This window comes from Haliaeetus albicilla, chromosome 22 (assembly GCF_947461875.1).
Source record: "Haliaeetus albicilla chromosome 22, bHalAlb1.1, whole genome shotgun sequence".
Taxonomy (NCBI): domain Eukaryota; kingdom Metazoa; phylum Chordata; class Aves; order Accipitriformes; family Accipitridae; genus Haliaeetus; species Haliaeetus albicilla.
In genome coordinates this window covers 13,713,317-13,730,816 of record NC_091504.1, presented here as the reverse complement: position 1 = coordinate 13,730,816, position 17,500 = coordinate 13,713,317, and the positions used below count along the sequence as shown (strand labels likewise).

General features: G+C 42.0%; 2 protein-coding genes across 3 annotated transcripts in view; one reads left to right on the top strand and one right to left on the bottom strand.

Annotated features, from left to right (window-relative positions):
• Positions 1-6,454, bottom strand: NUBP1 (NUBP iron-sulfur cluster assembly factor 1, cytosolic). 2 transcript variants are annotated; one of them, XM_069809927.1, is made up of 11 exons: positions 6,361-6,454; positions 6,173-6,274; positions 5,933-6,069; positions 5,532-5,600; positions 4,961-4,993; positions 4,125-4,215; positions 3,019-3,173; positions 1,811-1,921; positions 1,584-1,686; positions 764-847; positions 1-173 (listed from the first exon to the last, which is right to left on the bottom strand). In XM_069809927.1, exons 1-11 carry the CDS (start codon positions 6,392-6,394, stop codon positions 121-123), a joined length of 972 nt encoding a protein of 323 aa, XP_069666028.1. In that variant the 5' UTR covers positions 6,395-6,454; the 3' UTR covers positions 1-120. The 2 variants fall into 2 exon arrangements, with proteins under 2 accessions (XP_069666028.1, XP_069666029.1); XM_069809928.1 differs by lacking the exon at positions 5,532-5,600.
• A 3,304-nt stretch (positions 6,455-9,758) lies between these two features.
• TEKT5 (tektin 5) overlaps positions 9,759-17,500 on the top strand; it is a 28,162-nt gene continuing 20,420 nt past the window's right edge. The window contains exons 1-4 of the mRNA XM_009917143.2: positions 9,759-11,056; positions 12,322-12,405; positions 14,064-14,134; positions 15,815-15,958. Coding sequence (XP_009915445.1) covers positions 10,496-11,056; positions 12,322-12,405; positions 14,064-14,134; positions 15,815-15,958 — 860 coding nt within the window. The 5' untranslated portion in view covers positions 9,759-10,495. The remainder of the gene's footprint in view (positions 11,057-12,321; positions 12,406-14,063; positions 14,135-15,814; positions 15,959-17,500) is intronic.

The following is a 17,500-nucleotide window of genomic DNA, read 5'->3' as shown; positions in this document are numbered from 1 at the left end:
AACATTTATGTTAAGAATTTATTTGCAATATATAAAAAGAATACATTCCTTCTATTAAATCAAGGCATAAGTTACTTTTCTATAATTAAATGTGAACTACATTTTTATTCCATTCATAGATTAGATAATTTTCTCTTCTTGAAAAGGGTGTTGATCACAGTATTCCTGAATTCCTGCAAAGACAGGGAAAAAGCAATATAAATATTTCAGTTGCACATCAGGAGTTAGTTATTGCTGCGTCACTCTGTCCCCTATTGGTACAAATTATCACAAGTTGGGCCTTTATCACAGTGAAAATGGCTTTAGGAATTTCCCAGCTGTTTGTATTTTTAAACTGCATATCACCAGCTCTTTAGGTAGTTTTTGTATGGGGTTTTTGTGCAATTACAATTAGAAGTGGAGGCAATAATCAGCCAGCTGTAGCGTACTCAACTATGGTGAGCACCCCTCCTCCACAGGCCTGCTTGAGAATCTTAGAACTTTTCTGTGAGAGCAAGCACACACTCATCTTTTCTGAAAATTAACGACTGAAACCAAACATTGAAACCAGTTATTAAATACCGTTTCATTATCACTTTAAAAGCCTGTCCTAACTGATGCCCAGAAGCAAACATAGTGTTTGCATCTGTTACTTTCATAATTGCTATGCCCATCTGTTTTTACTATTTGTGGCAGAATAACGTAATTCTGTTTAGCACCTTTATGTATTGCCAAAGTGCTCAGAACTGAGAGGATTCATTTGCACAGTGATTTTCAGACTTACTTTGAATGATATTCCTGTAAGACGATGTAGCTGGAGACTCAGGTGCTTCAGATAAGAAAGACTGGCCTTTGTCACAACTTCTTCCTTGAAGGACAGGGAAAAACAGGAAAGCAAAGCAACAGGAAATTATGAACTTTTCTTTATTTTACCCTTTATCCTGCTACCAGTTATACCCTTCCAAAGAGCCACTTGCATCTATTCCTTTTAAGAAATCCTTATGTCAGTAATGTAACTAGAACTACAGCTTACAGTTTTACAAAGGAATACTATTGGCAGAAACCTTCAGTCATTATTTGGAAGTACTGACCTGTTCCTTGATGTTATTAAATCAAGTATTAATTGGTAATAGCCAGTGGGCAAGGAACCAGGCCTTCTCACTATCCACAACAGAATTTGGGTGGTGCCAGTAACAGTGAAGTTAAAGCGCTAGTTTTAATGCTTAATGTCTACAAGATACTATTCTTCACAGTAGTTACGATTTTACTCAGTCTGCACTTCCAGGTGATTTCACCAAAGAGAAAGACATGTTGTACTTCGAATACGATTATACAGCTGAAAAGATGCATAATCTAATCTTGATCAAGACAAAGTTTCAGGCTAAGGAAATTATCCTAGCGCTTTCCTCTTTTCACACCAAGCTATGTCACAGTTCCAGTAACTTTTGATTCAAAAAAATGTTGTATCTAGAAGTGGATATTTATCTAAGAGATAAAATGTTTAATATTCTAATTTATCAGTGTCCAAGCCAGGGTTTTCCAGTAATGACGTCAGTATAGGAGGAAAAACTTGTTTTAAATGTAGTGCAATACAGTAACTTTACCTATTTGAGGATCTAGAGGCACTTTACCCAGGAGGGAAACATTTAAGTTCTGGCACATCTTCTCTGCACCTCCAGTAGTTGGGGGAAAGATCTGTGATTCATTCTGGGACAACATGAAAACCAGAGTTAAAACATTGCAATTCTGAGAACGAGGCATTTTTGGAGCAATGTTTTATACACAGACAACATCAAGATAAAAAAATGCTTTAATATACAGATAGCCTTACCTTACACTTTGGACAAATAAAGCCACTCATATTTTCCACAACACCTATGACTGGCAGTTTCACTTTATGGCAGAAGTTGATCTCCTTCCGAACATCCTGAAGTGATACTTCCTACAAGTATTAGGAAATACTGCTATTTTGAGTGGAATGTTTGGATGCTGAAACCCATTAAGTGACATCCTTAGAGCTATTTTAAAGAAAGTTCATAATGAATTATTACTGCTCTCTTCATATTTTGAGGAACATAAACCTGTGTTATGTGCTTTAGCAACAGGACAGGTACAACAGTTCTAGCCTACTGAACGTGGTTGTTTTGAAATCTGACTTGATTCAGCTGTATTTATGTTTTATGTCCTATATTAATCTCACATCTTTAGTTCTTTAAATGTAACTTTTTTTACATTTTCAGTTTACAGAAAGACCCTTGGTATTCTCAATAGGGCAGGCAAGGACAAGAACCACCAGGCTTATGCTTATTGTCTCTTTTCAAATTAAATTTGAAATAGCTTATCATCCCCTCAGACTTTTCGCATATATGCCTGACCTCATTCAGTTCTCCTGTTCCCTTCTCCTTCCCTCACCACCTATCTGATATCGCCCTCACCACTTCACTTCCTTCACATTTTATTCTTTCAGCTGTTGTAGAAATCCCACGTGTCTTTTGCTAGTTTGATCTCCTGTTCCTTTCCAAAGCAGGCATTAAAGCCGAAGTTTGAATTTGATGTGTTTTCTGTTTCATCTCCCCAGGGACTGATTTTTGTTTTAAAAATGCACATCACAAAGTTGCCTACTGGAGGCAACAGGCTACTTCACATGGTGTCAAACAGTGCGCATCTTATCACTTAAAAACTAAACTTCTTACTGACTTCTGGGCATTAAGCCGTTGGCAGGTAAATTACAGATTTGCAATGATGCAAACTCTAATCTTGAAGAAGGAACTGAAATACTGCTTTTCCCTTCACCACACAAATCATGAAAGCTTGGTTGTGAACTGCTCAGTGGTTTTAGTGACCCACTCAGATCCCCTGAGTGTACTCCACTGAGACACCCATTTAACTCACAAACCAGCCAGCTGTAGGCACAGAACAATAAAGTCAACTCCCTTAGATTCTGTACCATCATTTCTCTCAAGGTAAATAGAGACTCTAAACCAAGGATTGGCTTTAACTGCCACGATGCTTCTATCAATGGGAATTAAGTTCTCATACCTGAGGGGTAGTGATTATAACAGCACCGTCTATGTGTGCTGCACTGAGATACTGCACAATAGATAAGTGTTCATCTGATGTTCCTGGAGGCGTATCTACAATCAGGTAGTCGATTTCACCCCAGTCCACGTCATGAAGAAATTGTTTGATCAACCCTAAAAGAAAGGATAAGAAAGTGGAAGGGAGAAAAAATATGTCCCTGTGTTTCAAAGTTTAGGGTCTACTTCAACTTTTATAGTCTAGGCATGCAGACTCTTCTGACTTGTCAACTTAAGTACAGAAAAGCTTGTTTTGCCAAGGCTTTAAAAAAAAAATAGTAATAAAAAAATACAGAGTTGAGCTTCTAACTCCATCAAATGAGTATGTTCAACTAAAGAAAACAGGTAACCATTCACTCACTTTTTCACATAGCTTACTATACTATACTTACGTTGTTCATTAATGTCCTGGTTTCAGCTGGGATAGTGTTAATTGTCTTCCTAGTAGCTGGTACAGTGCTATGTTTTTGAGTTAGGTATGAGAAGAATGTTGATAACACTGATGTTTTCAGTTGTTGCTAAGTAGTGTTTAGTCTAAAGTCAAGGATTTTTCAGCTTCTCACGCCCAGCCAGCGAGAAAGCTGGAGGGGCACAAGAAGTTGTCACAGGACACAGTCAGGGCAGCTGACCCAAACTGGCCAACAGGGTATTCCATACCATGGGACGTCCCATCTAGTATAGGAATGGGGGGGGGGGGGGGGGGGGGCGGAGAGAGGGAGTGGGGGCGGGGGATCGCCGCTCGGGGACTAATTGGGTATCGATCAGCGGGTGGTGAGCAATTGCACTGCGCATCATTTGTACATGCCAATCCTTTTATCATTACTGTTGTCATTTTATTAGTGTTATCATTATCATTAGTAGTTTCTTCTTTTCTGTTCTATTAAACCGTTCTTATCGCAACCCACAAGTTTTACTTCTTTTCTGGATTTTCTCCCCCATCCCACTGGGTGGGTGGGGAGTGACTGAGCGGCTGCGTGGTGCTTAGTTGCTGGCCACGACAATTAAACAAGCTCGTGATATTAAATCTTTCAAGTACATAAATTATTGTTGAAAACGCTTGATACGTACCATTTTTTTTTGGTCCCCTCCAGATGACAGCATCATCAGGACTACTAAGCAAGAACCCCACTGACATTACACCTAAGTTTTCTTCAACGTACTGAAAGAGAAGTGCAGAAACTCAGTAAAGCATACAGAACAGTGAAGAAAGAGTAGAGAAACCAACTCTAAACCCAGATTTTATAGAAAAAGCAGTTGGGAGGCAGGGGGCGGAGACATTAAGAAAATAAAGGCAAACAACCTTATGCATCCCTTTTATCAAAGGCCATTAAAACCTACAGGTTTTGTGCAATGCTTACCAACTACATTCACAGACTGAAAAAAATCCAGTTGTAGTAAGATTTACAGTGGTTTATGAAATCACTGGAGAGAAGGCTAAAAGCAACTCTCCCTCTCAGCATCAAGCTGTCTTTTTAACAGCATACACAAGCAAAAACTTTCCCTGCATTTTCTAATAATTAACGAGGGTTTTTTGGGGTGTAAGACACTTTTTGTCTGTCATTGAAAAGGTGACATACTATACAGCTGTGTGATAACCAAAACCAGTGAAATGAAGTAACTTACGCTTATTACCTATAGTCTACTAGGAAAATCAGTAAACAAGAGACACTTAAAATAATAAGGTTATTTTAGAAATATTGTATTATTGTGATTAACAAAATAAATTTAATACTCTGATCTATATAGCCTGTATCCAGATTCTACAGAATCTAGATATTTACGTCATTACAAAAAGAATTAATAGAAGCACCCTCTGCTCCTCCCTCACTCGTTTTTCACCTTGGAAGATGGTGCCCAACCCAAACAAACCCAACAAACTTTCTGAAACAGCTGCACCAACTTACCACTGGAGACCATCCCGATCCACTCTGATGAACCTGAAAATTGAAGTGACACATAAAATTACATTAGAAAAAGGTATGGACATTCATGTGTTATGTAATGTAAGTCAAAACAGGGTAAATAGATCTCCTGCCTATAGGTACAATACTGCTTTACTGGAGCAGCTGAGTTAAAAACTGCAGAAGGGCCAGATCTCCATTAGTAAGTGAGTAATAACTGTTCAACCTTTTTGCAAGAAATGTACCTGTGACTTTATATATTCATATAAAATATTCTAGCTTTGATAAAGAGCATCATGCTAACATTGCTTAAGCTTTAAGTAGTCATGAATATGTGGCCGATACGCAGTAAAAGTTAAGTCTGCAGAACTGGTCATCCTGAAATCGGACAACTCTTTTTACAAACTAAATTGTACTGAACTTCTCCATCTCACCTTCTTTATTTCCCTACCCACCGCCACACACATTTCCCAATAAGCAGTCCTTTTACAAGCTTTAAATCTACAAAACCCTAAAAAGTTAATGAAAAATTGAGCAGAAGTCCCTTAAACAACATGTTTGAGCATTCACTTACCTGTTCTCCTTCTAGACCCATCATTTTAGGGATTGATGGCCCACAGATATCTATGTCCAGCAGAGCAACCTGGAAGACAAACCAACCATCCAACCCACCCCACTGGAAACAAGCTCGTGCAGGACTGTCTCCAAAGTCTAAATCACGCAACGAAAACACGCGAGCGCCCTTAGTACACGAACCAAGTTCAAACCCTCAACGAGAAGGGGAACGCGATCAGTGCGGCCGTGCCCCCGCTTGGTTATTCCCGGTGTGCCGCCGGGCAGCAGCCCGGGGACGCCGCCCGCGGGTGCTGGCCCCTGCCAGCTCCTCCCGCCCGCGGCTCCGAGACCCTCCGCCTCCGGGCTTCAAACCGCAGCGCCCGCCCGGCCGGCCGGCCCGGCCCGCCCCGCGCAGCCCACCTGCTTGGCCTCGTCTGCCGCCAGCCCGTGAGCCAGGAGGGCGCTGAAGGTGCTCTTCCCCACGCCGCCCTTCCCGGAGAGCACCAGGATCGTGTGCTTCACGGCGCGCAGCCGCTCCCGCAGCTCCGCCGCCTCCGCTGCGGGCGACACGGCCGCCGTCACCCCGGGCCTGGCCCCGCCCCCCTCCACACGCCCCGCCCCGCGGCCCCTCAGCGCCCGCCGCCTCAGGGCCTGCCTCACCCGGGTCCGGGGCCGCGGCGCCGGCCGCGCAGAGCCTCTGGTTGGGGCATCCCTGGCAGGCGGCGGCCCTGCCCGCCTGGGCGCTGCTGGTCCCTGGGCAGTCTGCAACGGACGAGAAGAGCTGGAGCGCGAGTGCCGGCGGCGGCGGCCGGCCCGCCCGCCCCGCACGGCCGCGCCGCGCCCCTCACCGTCCGGCCGCGGCCCGCCCGCCGCCTCAGCCATGGCGCCCGCCGCCGCGTCACCCTCCGCCGGGCGAGGGAGAGGCGGGGCTTAGGGAAGGGAGCCGCGTGCCGCGCGCGCAGGCGCCGGCGGCGCCGGCTGCCGCCAGGGGGCGCTCGTGGGCAGCGGCGCGGGAAGAGGAAGAGGAAGAGGCTCCGCCGCAGCGGGTGGGTGTGTCCTTCCCCGGCGGGAAGGCGGCTCCGCTCCGCCGCCGGCCGGGGCTCGCCCTCAGCCGGGCAGCGCTCCCGCGAGCCGGCGGCACCGGCCTCGGCAGAGGGCTGGCACGTAGGCAGCCGAGAGACCAGCGGAGACCGCCGGCGGACGAGCTCAAGGAGAGGCCTCATCGACGGCGTTGACATTTCTCCGCTGGACCCGCTTCGGACGGAGGCGCTCGGCGGCGGTGCCGCAGACCCACGTCGGTGCCGAAACCTGGGCGTTAAGGGAGGCGCCCGCGCAGCCAGCCCCGCAGCGACGCCGGGCGGCCGGCCGCTCGGAGGAGACGTACTCCCGGAGCCGCGTCGGCTTAGCTGGGAGCGCGGTGCTGCACAGCCCGCAAGGAAAGTACTGCGGGCGAATACGCTCCGCTTCTGTGTTGCAGAAGTTTTATGCCTAGGAGCTTATCTATCGTTTCAGTAAAATCACGCCGTTCCTATATTTCATAGCAATTTGGAATATATTCCAATTTCTGGACCTCACTGGTAGACAATTTCTATTAACTTAACAGGTACATTCATTTGGAAGATTATTCTACCTTAACTTGGCCAATCAACTTCTGAGCAACCACACAGCCGCTGTATTTGGTACATGAAAATTAATGAAACACATTAGTAACAAATTAATTTTCCAAACAAAAGAAGCGTGCACCAGCTTGACCTGTAGTCTGGACCTTATTACCAGCCACCTTACCCCAGTCACTGCTCCCTTTCTGTCTCTCCCAGGGCTGCCTGAGCACAGCCTTGTCCTCCCTTTCATTGGTAACATCACAGCCTAAGAACTGAATTACAGATTGCAAACATCAGTGATTATTCCTCATACTGCTCATCAGCCCAGCACAAACTGACAGTACACCTGACTAAAAGCTGTGTGTGCAGACTGCAATTCTAAAACTGCATCACCTGAAGGGACCGACTGAGAATCCCCAACAGGGGATACCTTACCCGCATTCAGCAAAAGACAATTCCTGCCTCAAAATGCTTCCCATCTATGTAGAAATGAGCACTAAATCACGGAACCATATTTAGTCTGATGAGGAGGAAAATGGTTTTCCAAGATCTTTGACAATCTTTTCACCTTCCCTTCATTTTCCCATTACCTATGTATAAAGTTCTCACAGTACTGTTAACGATTAAAACGGTGCAGAGTCCCAACCATTGTAGATGCAGCAACAGCCATCTCAATGGCTGTTACATGAGTAAAGCTTTGGTGTTCAGAATCAGCCATTAAATAGTGTAACCACTTTGCTTTGGAAAAACGCACACAATATGTTCACATCCTTTAAAGAAGTTTTCAGTTTTTCTCCTGGAGATGCACATAACAGGTACGAGCCTCAAAACAACAGTCCCTCTTGTCTTGGTTACTTCCCATGAGAGAGACTGAATTACTCCAGAGGCAGCGCCCACGAATTCCAGTTTAAAAACCACTGATGGAGACTCAAGCTTGAGAGAAAGGCAGGTCGGGGCAGTGGTTTTGGAGGAACTGTGAGTGAACCAGTATGTTTCCTGCTCGCAAAGCCTCCTTCTATTGCTTGGTTGAGAGTGCTATAAAAAGGGTATTTTTCTGATTGAGCCCAGTCAAGAGTCTCAGGTATTCCCATTTCTAACTGAATAGTCTGAAAACTTGATTGTTTAAACATACAAGTGTTTAAGTTACTATTGAAGGCAGTCTCACCTTGGAAACACAATATAGAGAAAAGAGTATCTGGTAATATTTGAAAAGGTAACAGCACATCCTGGTGTTAAATCTGTGTTTTTACGAGAAAAATACTGCAAAGTTATCTTTTTATGTACACTTTCCACTTCAAAAACTGCAAGGTTTTTAGAAAGAACACACGGGGGCGGTGGGAACCACAAAAACTTCTGAATAACTGTCTGCCTCCAAAACAATACTTAGAAAAAAAAAGTTAAAATACATTTAATTAAGGTGTTTGAGGAGTTTGGCCTCTGTTTTTCAGTCATTAACAAATATGCTATTTCCATTTCAAGTAGATTTACCTCAGGTAAATGCTCATCGCTACTTGATACTTGTACAACTTCTGTACTTATTGCTCTGTAATTATCTTCTATGGGAAACTAATGAAAAAAATGTCATGTGGAAGTAGATCCAAATGTTTAAGCAAATTCAAATGTCTGGAGTGGGAGGAACTGGCCAGTAAGACATATCTGAGAAATTTATACTGTACCTTTTGTATTAAAAATGTGGCTCTGCTTTAGACCACAGGTCAGTACATAAGTACAGCGCTTTAGGTCTGTGCTTCCTTTCGAACATATGGATTAGATTCACTGATGTCAGCAGGGCTTTCCACGTTTTAAACTGAGGTACGTGTTCAAATATTTTTCTTTTGGGGCCAACAGATCATTTCCTGTTCCCGAGGTTATATAGAACATTCCTCACAAAAAGCACCAAAAAGGAAAAGTAAATCTCTTCCTCAGCACCCATCTTCCCCCGTGCCAGCAAGGGCTCTTCATGCAGGGGTATCTGGGCAAAAAATGGGCTTTATAGTGTTTATAGTGTTTGAGTCAGGCTGAACTCAGGGGTGAACTCTGCCAGCACTCTTACAATTTCTCATGCTTGGGATTAACTTTACCCTCCTGAACAGCTGCTGAGAATGAGTTCCATCAGTCATTGCAAGAGGAAAGTTTTTTGTGTGTGTGAGCATTTGCAGTATTGATCTTACCCTGTTTATACACCCCAAGCTGGTGCCTGTCCACCGAGCATAGCTCCAATGCCCATACCTCACGGCCCTACAGTTAGCACTTAGATTTGTATATATTTTAAACATCATGAGAAGATAAATTTAACTTACAATGACCATTTATTTAAAATTACCTCTACTTTTTTTAGCTGGGGTGTAATGTCACACTAGCTTTCTGAGACAAGGTATGCTGTAATGTAATGCATATATATACATACATATATTTTATTTCCCCAGGTTGAAAAAAAGGTTAACAAGCTGTTTCATAGTTATATATCTGGAGACGAAGAAACGATTGCAATTGTCTTGCATTCAACCTAGAAGAAATCTGTGCTGATTTAAGGACTCAGGATAGTGAAATACAGTGCTTAATTACAAATAATTATTTATGTTCAAAGCTCTTGGCACAGCAAATGGGTTGCAATGCAATTTTAGAGCACTGAATTTCAGCAGCAGTTTTTTTGCCAGACAGGCCAGAAGGCTGAAAGGAAAGAGTAGAAAAGTTAGTTATCTGAGAAGTTACTCAATGTTTTAAACTGGAGAAAAATCAACATCATCGGAAGGTCTCTCCCATCTTTTACACTTTTTATGGAAGATGAATACAGTTGAGGGGACGAGCAAGGCCCAAGATAGTTATATATTATTTTTGTCCATTTGGACCAAACCCTCTGCAGAGATCACTAGACAATCCTAAGAGATGACTTCCAGAGTCTGTGTTTCAGTTCGGAAGGCTTGTCTCCACTGCTGCGTTTCTCTGCAGTCACTAACTGATGTATGTGAACCACTCTGAAGTAAAACATGTCGTTTCGCTCAAGGTAAGCGCACTGAAGGTAAACCTATAGACCCGTCCAGAGTGAGCCTTTGGCAAATCCCTCTGCACTGTAACCAAATAGTCTCGCACCTTGTCTAGACCTCTGGGTCCCAACGTGGACGGTGCTGCTCTGCAGGGGAAAGCACCGCCTCTCTGTGGGAAAAACGACGTGCCTAGGACAGAAGGTACAAAAGGAGGCCCCCCAGACCATCGGGACCCAGGTGGGTTTCAGCCTGCGGCAAGGCGATCAGCCCTCGGAACTCTGTGACACCTCTGCTGTGTCACAAGGCGCTGCGCAGCCCCACGAAGGGTGGCAGAGGCCCCGGGGATGTCAGAGTGGCTGCTGGACAGCCCGGGGGTGGCTGCCTGAGCCCAGTGCAGGATGGAGTTTCTGGGGACCACGCAGCTAGCCAGTTACTGTGGCACAAAGAACAGCTGCCTGTTCCCGGATCTAGCTCCCACGAGCACCACCAAGGACACCTATAAGTCCTACTACCTACCAGGCTACTGCCACCTCAGCTCCTGGAGGCCCAGCCTGCTTCACAGAGTGGTTTCAGTCCCTCCTGGCTCTAACAAGCAATTTAATCCCACTGGACCGCCGCCCACTGTTCTGCCTGCATTACGCTCTGCCCTGCACGCCCGCTACAGCACTCGTGACTGGCACCAGGAGAACATGGTTCAATTAAAAGGCTCTGAAGCCTCCAGGTGCTGCGCTGGTAGGCTGAACGCTGATTCAATGAGACTGATACAAGATAAGGATCAACTGACTTATCAGATGCAAGAAGACAGTAGAAGAAACCTGGGAGAGAGGATCTCCAGCATTGATTTCTGGAGATCTGAGCTCACCTATGAGCTAGAGTGTCTGCTGAAAGAGACTCAAGCTTTGGAAACAGCAAAGAACCGGCTCGAATGTGCTGTAGATGAAATGCAAGGACCGCTGAAGGTAGGCTTGACATAGCTAGTTATTTCATGACTGCACTGCAGAACATGTAAAGAAAACGGCTTTATCTCTGTTGAATACTAGTATGACTTTTACTATTATCATCAAGACAGATCTTGGTGAAACATTACCCTCAGTAAGAAGGAAACCTGGCCACCATGGGTGTTATATATAAAAGTCAACAAAGGAACCTATCAAGACATTTCTATGCCCTCTTTTCCTTCCTTTCTGCTTGAGGCTCCAGGAAGCTGAGTCACCCTCAGGCACTGCCTGGTCCACTCAGGTACATTACAGGAGAGCAGTAGATGGCCCTGTAAGCTGCAATATCCCAATATTCTTATCTAGCTCTGAATTTTCTGCTATTACTTGGTGAAAATAATATTTTGACTTAGATAGCATATCATTTGCGTTACATTTGGAAGCTCTCCAGAATCTTAAAGGCAAATTAATTGCAACAGAAAAAGCCACAGTAATATAAGACTCAATGAATGATCCTAGCAAAAACTCAAAACATGCAAAGACTAGAGTCAAAGTTCCGTCATAAACATCTGGAATACTGCTGATAGAAGCTACTTTTATCGTGCTTCTAGGTAAGTACAAATAGAAAACCAAAATTCAGTATTCAATAATGACTTTTTTAGTTGTCTGTATCTGTCCTGATTCAGAGTGGCAGGCTGAGGATGCTTTCTATTCAGGGAACATTTTCTGCTGAAAGGCTTTGTACCAGTTAATGCCGTTTCATTTATTAGTATGGTAATAAACAAGTGGATGAGACATTAAGAGTAAAGTTAACCTGCTGGGGCAGATTAACTGAATTCTCTATTCAATGACTGTAGTTATGCAGTCATTCTGTTGTATAGGAATGAAACTTCCAAACTTTGGCATTGGGTAAGGGAGGATGAGGGGAGACAGGATTAAAGGATTTTGCTACGGATGAGTGTAGAACAACACAGGTGTTTTAATCCACATAAGTTACAACAAAGCTTGGTCATGTTGAGATGTAGGCTTTGCTGCACATCAATAAGCAGCTAATCATATGACAGTTATGGTGGCAGCTAATCCTTAAAAGTATGCATTAACAAGTAAGTAGGAATAAGCCACTAAGATGGATCAGTTGGACGCAATGAAACCACCTCCTGTTCTGTTCCACCCTCAATAGATGGTCATTACCTGACACGTCAGCTCAGTGGCCCCTTCAGCAAGGTTCAAGGTTTCACTCCACAGTGCAGTAGTGAGCCTATTGCAAATGTTCCTTGGTTTGCTTGCAGATAGCCCTAGAATGCTTGTACCACCGTGAGAAGCGGAAGGGTATAGACTTAGTTCATGACGATGTGGAAAAGAACCTCATGAAGGTAAGATTAGACTTACTAGTTTATTTTTCAAATGGTGGAAATAACTAAAATCCAACTAAATATTTATCAGGGTAAGAACACTGCAATAATTTCTTCCTTTCATTTGTTTGGAAGACTGAGGATGGGGGGAAAGAGGAAGAAATTTGGTAAAACTATATATATTGGGGATGGTTAACATTCTATTCATCCTTCCTGGAGCAAAACGACTAGCCTAGCATCCTTGTGAGGTCTTGTCCAGCTCTATCTTCCATGATCCTATAAAACAAGGTAGAAACATTTATCAAGATTGTGTTCTGGGCATGGTCTATAAAATCTCAGAAGTTCTTAGGGCTTACAATATAAAATGCTGGTTTACTGCCTTGCTATATAGATAGTGTTACTGAACAAAGAAAATGAGATGGATAGTAGTGATTGCTAAATCTTTTAAATAAAAAAATTAAATAACATTTTGCTAACATATTTGAAAGATGTTATATTGGATGTGTATGAGAATGAAAATACTAGGAAAGAACATTTTGGGGCAATGGCATTGCTTCAAGCACTTTTCTGGATACAGAAGAATGTGCAGACCACTTGGATAACTGAGATGCTTGTTCAGAGCCTACAGCCTGCAACCTGGAGTTTCAGAGTTTTAATGAAGAATCAAGCAGCTAATATATATTAGCTTAAGTATTTCAACACTTAATTTAGCATGAGAATTCAGGGTAGGATGAAATACTGCTAAATGTTCCACATGAGCAGATGAAAACACTATTTTTTCAAAATGAAAAATAAAGGCTATTTGCCTGACCTCCCCAAGCACTGCTCTGAATGTGGAGCAAGCTAGATAGTGACAATAAAGGACAACAAAGGCTCATTTTGTAGTAACAGGAAAGCCAGTTCTAAAGTTGCTGTCACTCCTACACATACTGTACAAGTACAAAGACAGAGCCTGCATTTTCAAATTTGGGGTGTCTTAATGACTTCCACATAATTTAAAACACAGTATTCCCTATTCCAAAACTCACAAAACTGTACACACTTAGGTAAGAGGGTATGTTGGGCTAAACCAGAGTTTTTAAAAAGGAAAGAGGCTGGGACATCATAACATTGTTTGAGGGACCGTAATTACCACGTTTGCATAGTTTTCAATGTGGTTGGTTTGAGTATTTTTTATTTATTTTAAGCTGAGTGGAACCTGGCTTTGAATTTCTTTGACTAATACTTGCAGTTTTGAAGACTCTTATAATATACTTCCTTAGGGAGCCCGTTTCTGAAATCAGATAAATTTTCAACCTACTCCACTATTATCAAAATATTTGTATTGTTCTAGGAAAATGCAGAATTAGTTAGAGAGGGTAGCTTAATGGATTAAGGTTCATGTTTCAAGTATCTTCCAAGCCAAGCAAAATTTGACTTTATGTTTATTAGAATGACTCCATCCAATAAAATCGACTAACATGTTTGATATAATATAAAAAGCCATACAAAACCAAGTCAAAACAACAACTTTGTAGCACTGAGGAAGAGAGGGACCAAAACACATCCTTTCTTGATCTACATTGCCTTTGAGATATGCGAGATGGTTGCAACATCTAGAATACGAAATAAGAAGTGAAAATTCACTAAAACAAATGAAGTTTGATGAAAGCACTGACACTGTATATTTTCCACTGTAGGAAGTTGATGTATTCAAGGACTGTCAAGAAATATTGACAAAAATTGCACAGAAAATCAGTCAACAGCTGGGGTAAGACTTTACATTTAATTGCTGTTTTAAAGATAGGAAAGTTGAATTCAGTGTTAGCTAGTATCTAACGACAGATTGAAAATAGCAAAGGCAAAAGCAGAGACTTAACCTGTTAGATGCTCATTACCCTCCACTGCTAATTCTCACCAATGATAGAATTTGTATGTTAAACTACAGAAGGGCAATACTTACTATTTAAAGATGACTGTGACTCAATTTTTAAAGTCAAGTTTAATCTGAAATCCTTCATTAAAATCAGGGACACCAAAATTATAGCTTAGTTGTACCAATGTTGCTGTGTGGCATACTGGAGTGAAGTTCAAAGGGAATTTTTTTTTTTTTTTTAATTACAAAACTAAATTCAAAAGAAATTTATTATTGACAAAAGAAACAGGAATCTAAGCACATCATAAGGTATGAGATGAGTTATGGAATGGTCTTAAATTATTTTTATGTATATTTATATGTTTTTGTTATGCAAGGCTTCGGAATGCATTTGATTTCTTTGAGAGTACACAAGTATCCTAGTAAATGCAAATTACATTTAAGTCTTATCATTTAATTAGGTAAAACTATTCTGAATACAGTGTTCTGTTAACTACACAGAACTGACAAATTTTAAAAGTCATGTTTATACGACATGGCATGATTCTCAAAAGAAACAGTGCAAGTGCACAGAAGGAAGATAAAATTGTACAGTTCTTGATTATTACATTATAGGAGAAAACAACATAAGTAGATTTTATAAACAATTGCTTTTATTAATGGCAGTCAGGACTTGCACAAGTCAGGTTAGAGGCATTTCTGCCATTCATCCCACTACTGTAATCTATTGGGTATATGACCAGATAAATCTAAGTTCCTACTTGGTGGCATGAACCCTGTCTAGCTCTATAGGTTGGCATTTCTGGTTACCTTTGATTCAGTTCTGTCACCACATCAGGCAGACCGATAGTAATGCCAATTGACAAGTACAACACAGAAACAGCAAAAAATGTCAGTATGTCTGCTGTCTTCCTGATCCACTGGAAAGCAAGACTTTGAGTCTTTCTTTATCCATATTACTCATTCTAGCCCAAGTTCTACCAGGCCTTCCCCCCTTTTGGAAGAGCCAAAGGAGATTAAGTTACTCCAAAAATTCCTTGTGGGTAAGAAAGCAGAGATGGAGCAACATATTTCCCTCCTTGTGATCAAGATAAGCAAAAATATTTCAACAGATTTTCTAGTGATGTACAATTGGGATTATGCTAACTGAATTTGTCCCCCAAATCAGAGAGGTGGGAAACCACAACTCAGGTCTGCCCTTTTCTTTCTCACAGCTGTGCTGGCATGAAGGCTATCACTGAAAACCTCCTCCCTTTTACTCTGAGGCTTTTCTTCATGCCACACAACAACTACCTGTTGTTTTCCATCCCTGTGGTTGTCTGTCAGCAAAATGACAAACATTATTAAATGCAGTGAGTTAAATACAATTCTTTGGGGAATACTCGCTAGAGGCTAGAAGAGATGAATGGTACAGCAGCTCCCTCTAGCCAAATTACACCACCAAACGTTTTCAAGCCACTAAATGCCAACAAACTATAAAATGAAGCATTGAAGGAACGTAATGAAAGCAATTAACTATTTAGCAGAACAGCATTAAAGGTCGTTCAGATTAAGGTAAGTCTTTCCCTTTCACAGCATCATGAGAGATGCACAGCATGCTCTGGAGCAGGATCTTTCTGACAAAAACTCAGCCCATTTTATTGATGAGAAGTGCTTTAACCTCAGGAACACATCGGACAGCATCAGCTTTTACCATGGAGTGGAAAAAGCAGATGGATCGTGAGTATGAGTGGCTATTGTAGTCTTCTCTTTCCGTGCTCCCTGCTGTAAGTAGGAGGCTAGTAACAGCACAAGCCCTAGCCTTATCTTTGAGAAGTGATATAGAAAGAAGTGGTTTCTCTCTTTGTATGGCACTGGTTTTCCTTGGTCTGAAATCCTCCATCATCCTCAATTATTCCCTGCCTCCTAACAGCTGCCATTGTTGGAGGCCAGACAGAAGCTGGCAGTCTGCAGCACCTACAGCACTGATGTGCAGCAAGCTGTGTTCTTCAGCAAGGATGATCGTTTACAACTCCTTGCGCTCCAACTCCTTGCGCAGATGTCTCCCTCTGGTTTTGATTTGCACTGTTCTGTGGCCTTCAGGTTTCAAAACCACATCCAATCAAATCAAAATTCAGCTAAGATGTACAGTTAAGTGCAATGTGGTAAACAGCATGCAATGTACACAAAGGACTGTATTTTTTTTCTATAAAAAGAGCTTGGGTTATTTGGAAATTAGTCCATTGAGCTATACAGAGGTATGTATTAAACAGGATGATCAAAAATATTTGGCACAGCTTTAGCATTACAGACTGAACTAAAGTTACTGAACTAACAATTCTATACAGTTTTGAAACTTTAATTAGTAGTGGCCTCATGAAGACCTGCATCCAATCCAAAAAGCAATAGCAGGAGAAAAGCAACTTGCAATAGAGGGCAGTGTTTTTGTGCTAATGACTTGTTAGTTCCCTTATCACTCTTTAAGGTAGCAGTATTTGAATGGTGAGTGTACTTCACAATCTCAAATGATAACAACTCTGTCTCATTGGAAGGAGAAAAAAAAATCAGTATTATTTGTTTACTTATGTTTTGCTTTTCATTAAAAGATCACTTCATTCACTACAGAAATGAGGGTATATCCAAAGGAAACTTGGCAGGCATTTTGCTGACTCTAGTAACACTACCTACTTTTACGATTAGCTATGAATAAAATTATTCTTGTCAGCTCTAGTAAAAAGAAGATTCATGTGTATAAGTTTTACAGCCCTTTTCCTTTCTCACCAACCATTATCCAAAGAAATGCCATTTTTAATTCACATTTTCCTGAAACCATCTGGCAGACTGAGACATACCTGCAGCACTCAGGAGCAGAACAGGTGTTTTCTGCCTCAGCAGAGCCAGCCAGATAAATCACAGTCTGAAAAAGCAATGTTAAAGAACAGATTAAGTACTAAGTATTTCAGATAGTCAAGATGGAAACCTACTTGGAAATTTAATTTTCTGATGAGAAAATTAATATAATTCACCAGACTATAGAGGGAAAAAAAACCCCCAAACTAAATACCCTGCAGAAAGTCCACTGAGATTGTCTGGATCAGTTGTAATCAATGTCAGGTCAGGTTTAGTACACTGATTTATGCACTTTACTATGATATCAGGCTGGTTACCTGAAACTTTTCAGGGCAACTGCCTAAATAAATGTGTAGTACTAAGGAATTCCAAATCATTTAGGAAGATCAGTACTTCAGTTTGGAGAGAGGAATACCCTATGAAAAACTGAAA